The 8,333-nt window shown below is 52.9% G+C and overlaps 1 protein-coding gene across 3 annotated transcripts; it reads right to left on the minus strand.

Moving 5' to 3' along the window:
- Positions 1–2,577: 2,577 nt before the first annotated feature.
- LOC126653141 (zinc finger protein 7-like) lies at positions 2,578–6,562 on the minus strand. Of its 3 annotated transcripts, XM_050340667.1 has the most exons (4): positions 6,525–6,562; positions 4,629–4,656; positions 4,458–4,581; positions 2,578–3,617 (listed from the first exon to the last, which is right to left on the minus strand). In XM_050340667.1, exons 3-4 carry the CDS (start codon positions 4,471–4,473, stop codon positions 3,007–3,009), a joined length of 627 nt encoding a protein of 208 aa, XP_050196624.1. In that variant the 5' UTR covers positions 4,474–4,581; positions 4,629–4,656; positions 6,525–6,562; the 3' UTR covers positions 2,578–3,006. The 3 variants fall into 3 exon arrangements, with proteins under 3 accessions (XP_050196624.1, XP_050196622.1, XP_050196623.1); XM_050340665.1 differs by having other exon boundaries at positions 4,458–4,656; positions 6,525–6,556; XM_050340666.1 differs by lacking the exon at positions 6,525–6,562 and having other exon boundaries at positions 4,629–5,169.
- Positions 6,563–8,333: the final 1,771 nt, after the last annotated feature.

The raw sequence follows: 8,333 nt of genomic DNA on the forward strand, positions 1-8,333 counted from the left end.
ACTTACCATGGCAATCATTGTGCATTCCCATTGTGATCTCAGTTACCACGGCAACCATTATGCAGTCTCACTGTTACAGTGGTTACCATGGCAACAATTAAGCATTCTCATTGTGATGTTGGTTACCATGGCAACCATTGTCCATTCTCATTGTGATGTCACTTTCAATGGAAACAACTGCACAATCTCATTGTGACCTCCGTTACCATGGCAACCATTGTGCATTCCCATTATGACCACAGATGCCATGGAACCATTGTGCATTGTCATTGTGATTTGGTTGCCATGGCAACCATTTTGCATTCTCATTGTGACCTCGGTTACCATGGCCACCATTATGTGTTTTTTTTTCTTAACATCGGTTACCATGGCAACCATTGTGCATTCCCATTATTAAATGATTACCATGGTAACCATTGTGCATTTCTATCATCACCTAGCTTACCACAGCAACCATTGTGCATTCTCATTGTGACCTTGGTTATCATGGCTACCATTGTACATTCTCATTGTGACTTTTGGTTACCATGGGAACCATTATGCTTTCTCATTTTGACCTCAGTTGCCATGGCAACCCTTGTGCATTCCCATTGTGACCTCGGTTGCCATGGCAACCATTATGTATTCCCACTTTGACCTCGGTTACCATGGCAACCATTGTGCATCCTCATTGTGGCCTCACTTACCATGGCAACTGTTATGCATCCTCATTGTGTTGTCAGTTGCCCTCGCAACCATTGCGCATTCCCATTGTGAACTCAGTTACCATGGCAATCATTGTGCATTTTCATTGTGAACTTTGTTACCATGACAAACATTGTGCATTCTCATTGTGACTGTGCATAGCATGGCAACCACTGTGCATTCCCACTGTAACCCCGGTTGCCATGACAACCATTGTGCATTCTCATTGTGACATCAGTTACCATGCCAAACATTGTGAATTCTCATTGTGACCTCAGTTACCATGCCAAACATTGTGAATTCTCATTGTCACTTCGGTTACCATGGCAACCATTGTGCATTCTCATTGTTAAGTCGGTTACCATGGCAACCATTGTGCATTGCCATTGTGATGTCGCTTACCATGCAAACCATTGTGCATTGTCGTTGTGATGGTTACCATGGTAAAAATTGTGCATTCTCATTCTGACATCACTTACTGTGGTAACCATTGTGAATTCCCATTATTACAACAGTTTCCATGGCAACCATTGTGAATTCTCATTGTGACCTCGGTTACCATGGCAACCGCTATGCAGTCTCACTGTTTTGCTGGTTACCATGGCAACCATTGTGCATTCTCATTGTTAACTCGGCTACCATGGCAAAGATTGTGCATTTGCATTGCTAGGGCCGGTTAATAAGGCAACCATTATGCATTTCCTGTTACGTCGCTTACCATGGCAACCATCCGTAACACACAGATAATATAGAAATGCCAAAAATTGTTTCTGCCTGTCAAAAACCTCCTATCAAACATTCTCTGTCAGTTCTCTGAAGGAAGTTCTCACCAGGACTTCCCATGGCACCTTTCCTGCCAAAAGATCCTGCCATTGTCTATGATTATCGTATCTCCTCCAACATCTGAACTGGCTACGTGCCAAGAAACCACGTGCAACCTCTTTTGAACACTATAAAAGTTGAGGACAAATTCTGGAAAATCAGGGAGAGGAAAGGGAGAAGAACTGGTGACTGTAGCCGAGAATCTCTGCCCACCTCCCCTCACCTTTTCTCCACCACCGCGTGCTGTCTGCCTGCCACCGGAGACTGGAACTGTGCCGACCTAGAGAGAGCTGAGACCACCGTGCCACATGTGGGAGTTCTACCTTATCCTTCTACCCTGGCCATATTTCTGAGGGCCCAAAGCTTCGGTTGAGCTGAGACCCTGCATGGCCTGGGACAGGGGCATGAGCGGTGAAACCACACCTGGTGCATTGCAGAGAACTAAAGCTGTCAGACCCCCTGCAGCTACAGAGACAACATCCAAAAGCTGCAGAGACAGAGAAAAAAAGGCAGAAACTCCTTCTCTTCCCCCACATACAGACCAGCTCAGTGGGAAAAGGTACTTTTCAGTGGTATTCTCTGCTTCTAGAAATATTCTTAGCAGTTGCCAACCTTTTCTTTTCTTTTTGCACCTCTTAGCAATTAATAAAAATCAGGTTTTGGTATCAACAGATAACTTGTGTGAGTTTTAGTTTTGCTCAAGGGAATATTCAAATCTAAAGTTCTTTCTGCAATATTTAAGCAGATTATAACAGGGGACCATGAAAAAGTGGGAGGAACACGGAGAAGGGTGGAAGAGGGGGGGTGGTCTGGCAGGTCTGAAAGTCCCATGGGGGTCTTTGGGAACAGGAGGATTCACAAAAGGGGGTGGCCCCTCTGAGCTCCCAACTGACTGTGGGGTCCTGGGGGCTGCTGGATCCAATCTCAGCCTTGGGTTTTGCCAACACGTTCAGCTTAGAGGAATTACAGAGGTGGGACTGAACCACTTTTGTCCCCCAGGTTTTAAGGATGGCAAATCACATCTATTGATAGAAATGAATTATTTAGGGTTACAAATGATCAGACAAAAGATCTTCATCAGAATTATTTACTGCACAATAGAAACACTAATACTACCAGTAGGACAGCATAAGATAGGACAGTGCTCTACACGAAAGCAATTGTTGAAGCAATTCTACTCAAGCTGGCACCAAAGCAAGAATTATGAGTTAGAGATGGATGGAACTCCCCCAGACCAACACTCGTGGGGAGATCTCTGCTCTCAACCTCCAGCAGTGACCTTGGGGGGTCCCAGTCAAGGCAGGAATCTCCACACACTCCCCAAGAAGGGTTCTGATGGCAGAACCTGCCCCTGGGAAAGGGCACTGGCCCTTTCTGGTAGAAAGGGATGGACTGACAGTCACTGGACTCCAGGGGTTGCCTCACCATCAGGGGGGTCATTCGGGGTGGGAGCAGCGGCCAAAGCTCTTCCCGCAGTCGGGGCACTCCTAGGGCCTTCCCTTACCGGTGGGTCCGTTGGTGTTTGGTTAAGTTGGAGCTGTCCCTGAAGCTCTTCCCACACTCCCCACACTTGTAGAGCCTCTCCCCAGTGTGGATGCGCCGGTGGCCAACGAGGTGGGAGTTCCGCTTGAAGCCCTTCCCACAGTCGGTGCAGCGGAAGGGCCTCTCCCCTGTGTGTGTCTGCTCATGCCTGAGGAGAGTTGTGCTGGTCTGAAACTTCCTCCCACATTGCAAGCACTTGTAGGGCCGTTCCCCAGTGTGGATGAGCTGGTGGATGCGGAGGTTGGAGCTGTCCCTGAAGCTCTTCCCACATTCCTCACACTTGTAGGGCCTCTCCCTGGTGTGGATGCGCCGGTGGGTGATGAGGGTGGAGTTCCGGGTGAAGCCCTTCCCGCAGTCAGTGCAGAGGAAGGGCCTCTCCCCTGTGTGTGTCTGCTCGTGCTCGAGGAGATGTGATCTGGTCTGAAACCTCTTCCCACATTCCCTACACGTGTAGGGCCGTGCCCCAGTGTGGATCTGTTGGTGTCGGATCACGCTGGAGCTCCAGTTGAAGCCCTTCCCACATTCCAAGCACCTGAAGGGCTTTTCCTTGCTAGGAGGCTGCTCAACAACTGATTTGGTGAGAAAAACCAAAATCACTGACACTGAGGCAAAAAACCTCAGAAACAGCGAGATGAATCCCCTTGGAAACGTCAAAAATTAAGGTTCAGCCAAAATACGAATCTTTATGCCAAAAAAATTTCTCTCAGGAATTCCCCCTCTCTTGTCTCCTCCCTCTGGGGTTCAGAGGGTCCCCCCTGTCTGGGATGTTGGGGGTCCCACTTAGGGATGTTGGGAGTGTTGGGGGTCCCAAGGGTCCCTTCTCCTCTGACTCTCACCTTTGGGGTGCTGCCTTCTGACATATTCCCCTGGGAAGGAGGAATTCATCTCAAATAGCCTGGGGGGAACATGGGGGTCGCGACAATCTCGGGCTGTGAGCACAGATTTCCCTGCAAAGTCTGCAGGGAGTCAGTCGAGCTCTAAAGAGCAGATTGTGCCCCAGGGATGGGATTGCAGAGGGGCCCTCAGGTCCCCAGAATGCAGCAGCAACCACCAATAGACACAAAAGGCCCCCCCAAGCATTTCATGGGGAGTGTTCTGCGGGGAGGGGACAGTGTCACCCCATGAGGGCGGGGTTGGCAAGTGGGAGGCTGCTCCAGGTGTCTGCAAGAGGCCTCGTGCTCTGCTCGGCCCCATCAGTGGCTGGGACCAACACCCCGTCCTCGTGGCCAGCAGCTCTTTCCTGCCCCAGCCAAGAGGTTCCCGGCCCCCCAGAGCTCCCCTGGGGCTGTCCCTGCTCCTCCCTGCAGGCTCCATGGCCGGGCACACTTTGTGTTCCTGGGTGCCACCAGCTCAGCAGCTGCAGCCGCTCCAATCAGCGCCCGCAGCTCTGCAGCAAAGCCCCAGCTCACCTGGCACACAGGGCATGGACACAGCACCTTCTCGCTGCTGGGCACTCCCAGATCAGTCTCTTCCCCAGCATGGGGCTCTCCTGCCTCAGCACCACCTCTGCCTTCCACTTCTTCTCAGGGCCACCTGAGGGCCAGCTCTGGGCTCACCTCCGGGCCATTGCTCAGGGCCACCTCAGGGCCTGCTCTCCAGCACAGGAACCTGCAGGGAGGGCAGATGATGTGCAAGCCCAGAGGGGCCTGCTTGCACTGGCCTGGGGGCTTCTTTCTCCTTCCACAACCACCCCACAACTTCTCCTGCTTTTCTAACCCCACATCTTTGCAGACTGACCTTGTCTCTCTGTCTGCACAGACACATCTATCCCCTGTGGACAGAGCCTCCAGCATGTGCTGCCCTGGCAATGGCACCCAGAGAATCCCAGAATCAGCCGGCTTGGAAAAGACCTCCCAGATCATCAAGGGCACCCCTTGATCCAACTCCGCCGTGGTTCCCAGACCGTGGCACGGATGCCCAGGGGAAGGGCTTTGGGGATTGGGGCTCTCCCAGTACAGCCCAGTGCTCCCAGCACAGCCCAGTGTGTTCCTGTCCCAGGGTGCCGGGTGATCCCTCTTTGGTGGGTGTTTGATTGGGATTTGGGGCATTTTGGGGGCCTCTGGGTGCATTTGGGGGAGTTAAAAGGGATCTTGGGAGCATTGTGGGGTCAAAGGGAACTGAGGGGGGGGAAGAGATTAAAGGAAAAATGGGGGTTAGGGGACATTTAGGGGTCCTTATTGGGGCCCTAGGGGGAAACAGAAGGGGCAGCTCCACAAGCAGGTGAGTCCTGAGACCCTCATGGTGTCCCCAAGAACCTCCTGGTGTCTTCAATTTCCCATTTGGCACCTCGAGACCCCCTTGGTGTCTCCAATGTCCCCAGGGCCTCCCCATGGTCCCAGTTCCCCCCTTGAAACCCCTTTTTCCACTGTCCCCAAACTCCTCCCCACTGTCCCAAAACCCCATCTCTGATGTCCCCAACCCTCCACCTCCCCCAGAAGGCCCTCCTGGACCCTCTCACCTCCAAAACAGCCCCATCCCCCTACGCTCACAGAAAGGTCAAGGGCATCTGGGGACACGTTGGGGACACGTTGGGGACACTTGGGGGACACTGGGTGATTACTGGGGGATACTGGAACACACCTGAGGGAACCAGGGGGCACTGGGAGGGACTGGGGCGTTATTGAGGGATGCTGGGAGAGCACTGGGAGGGACTGGGTGATTTGGGTGGATTACCAGGACACATGGGAGACACTGGGAGGTTACTGGGCCATACTGGGGGTTACTGGGTGCTCACTGGGGGATCATTGGGCCATACTGGGGGGCAGTGGGAGGTCACTAGGAAACACTGGGTGGTCACTGGTGGGATTACTTGGCCATACTGAGAGCCACTAGGAGGTCACTGGGCTATACTGGGGGCACTGGGATCCCTTTACGTGGATGTGGTTCATCTCCCTGCAAAAAATTTGGGTGGCACCGTCAGAACCCCCCTCTGAGGGCTCGGGGACCCCCTAAAACCCAATGATAGGCTTTAGGCGCCCCTGAGCCCCCCTCCCTGTGGGGTCTCTGTGTGCTGAGTTTTGGGGGTCTCTGGGTTTCGAGGGGGCATCAGGATCCGTTTTCCTGCAGTCGGTCCGCCCAGCCGGCAGGCGGCGCTGTGGCACGACGGCAATGGCGGCGCCGCGCGAAGCTTCCATGGGAGTTGAAGTTCCCTCGTGGAAACTCCGCCGGCGCCTGCGCAGTGCAGCCATGGCGTTTAAACAGCCCCCCCCCCTTCCAGAGGGTTCCGAGGCCCCAGCCCTTTCAGGGACCCCCTAAACCCCTTCAGGCACCTTCACCCTCCCCTCTGAGCGCCCTCAGGACACCAAATCCCCTCCGCGACCCCCCGACAGCCCCTCACGGACCTCGAAACCTCCTCGGGAACCCCCGAGCCCCTCCTCTCCACTCTGCCGAGCCCTCCAGCCTTCCCGCCCACAGCCGCGCTCCCCGCAGCCCCCGAGCGCATCCCCAGCCCCGCCGCAGCCCCCGCCAGCTCTCACAGAGTCGCAGATTCCGCTCTCGCCGCCATCGCTTTCCCGGCAGCCACCGCGGGGCTGTGCGCGCGCACTGCCGGCAGAGACCCCGCCCCCTTTTCCGCGCGGGGCACGCCGGGAGTTGTAGTTGCAGCGGCTCAAAGCTCCAAACTCCCCCAGACTCAATTCCCCACGGGCGTTCCTGGGGCAGAGCGGGGCAGAACCGGGGCGGGGACGGGACGGGCATTGGGTGGAAATCATTATAAAAACTGTAACCCCTGCGCTGGAAGGGATGGGTGTGGGTTTGTATTCCTGGAGCTGGAGGCTCATGGAAACCTCTGCTGCTTCTCTGACCTCCTACCTAGTTGGGCCTGGAGTCTTTTTCCCTCTGCAGCCTTTTAGGCAACAACGTTTATGGGGTTTTTGAGGGCACGGCCTTTATGAGGAGAGTCTTTTATGAGGGGTATGGGCTTTCTGAGGACAGCACCTTTATGACCTGCATGGGCTTTATGCAGAGAGATCTTTTATGATGAGAGCTCTATCATGAGGTGTATGGGCTTTATGAGGACAGTGCTTTTATGACATTTATGGTGTTTATGAGGACAGAGCCTTTATGATGTGAGCCCATTCTGAGGTGCACAGGCTTTATGAGGACAGAGCCTTTATGAGGTTTATGGCATTTATGAGAACATCTCCTTTATGATGAGAGCCCCATGAGGAGGTTTATGGGCCTTATGAGGACAGGGGCTTTATGAGGCCTGCAGCACCATGAAGTGTGTGAGGCTGATGAGGACAGTGCCTTTCTGAGGCTACCCCATTATGGTGTGGATGGGTTCTATGAGCACAGAGACCTTCTGAGGCCTGCCCCATTGTGAGGTGGATGGGGTTTATGAGGAGAGAGACTTTATGAGGAGAGTCTCTTATGAGGTCTTTGGGCTTATGAGGAGAGCACCATTATTACCTGTAAGGGTGTTATGAAGAAGAGCTTTCATGATGAGAGTTTTTTTATGAGGTGTTTGGGCTCCCTGAGGCCTGCACCATTGTGAGGTTTATGGGCTTTATGAGAGCAGTGTCTTTATGAGGCCTGCACTTTTATGAGGTGGATGGGGTTTATGAGGGCAGAGCTTTTATGATGTTTATGGGTTTTATGAGGACATGGCTTTTATCATGGGAGCCCCTGATGAGGTTTATGGGCTTCATGAGGACAGCACCATTATGACATGTATGGGCTTTATGCAGACAGAGCTTTTATGATTATGAGGTTGTTGGACATTATGAGGACAGGGGCTTTATGGGGCCTGCACCACTATGAGGTGAAGGAGCTTAATGATGCTGGAGCCTTTAGGAGGTTGTGGCATTACTGAGGTCATCAGCTTTATGATGAGAGCCCCATGGTGAGAGGTATTGGCTTTGTGAGGCCAGTGCTTTGATGAGGCTGCACCATTCTGAGGCGTGTGGGGTGTATGAGGAAATGGCCTTTATGATGAGAGCCCCATTATGAAGTGCATGGGCTTTATGAGTCCTTTTGCCTTGGAGTTTTGATTTTTTAGGTTTTGTAGATTTTAACAGTAGTTGTACAGGAATTGTAGCTTTTAACAGAGCTGCATTTTATCCTTTACCCTTAACACAGTAGTTCCACAGAGCCAACCCTGTTCCCCAACTCCCATATCAATCCCCCTAAATTCCATTGGCCTGTTTGGTCTCATTTTCAAGGTAGAATTGTAGAGAACACCCTAAAAACTGTGCAAGGGTCCATCGGAGGGGCTGGAAGCCAGCAGGGTCCTGTCCTGAGGGAGACAGAACACCAGCAGAGCCCTTCCCCATGCTGAGGGGGCC

The sequence above is a fragment of the Myiozetetes cayanensis genome, unplaced genomic scaffold, assembly GCF_022539395.1.
Source record: "Myiozetetes cayanensis isolate MyiCay16 unplaced genomic scaffold, myiCay2020 scf910, whole genome shotgun sequence".
Lineage (NCBI taxonomy): Eukaryota > Metazoa > Chordata > Aves > Passeriformes > Tyrannidae > Myiozetetes > Myiozetetes cayanensis.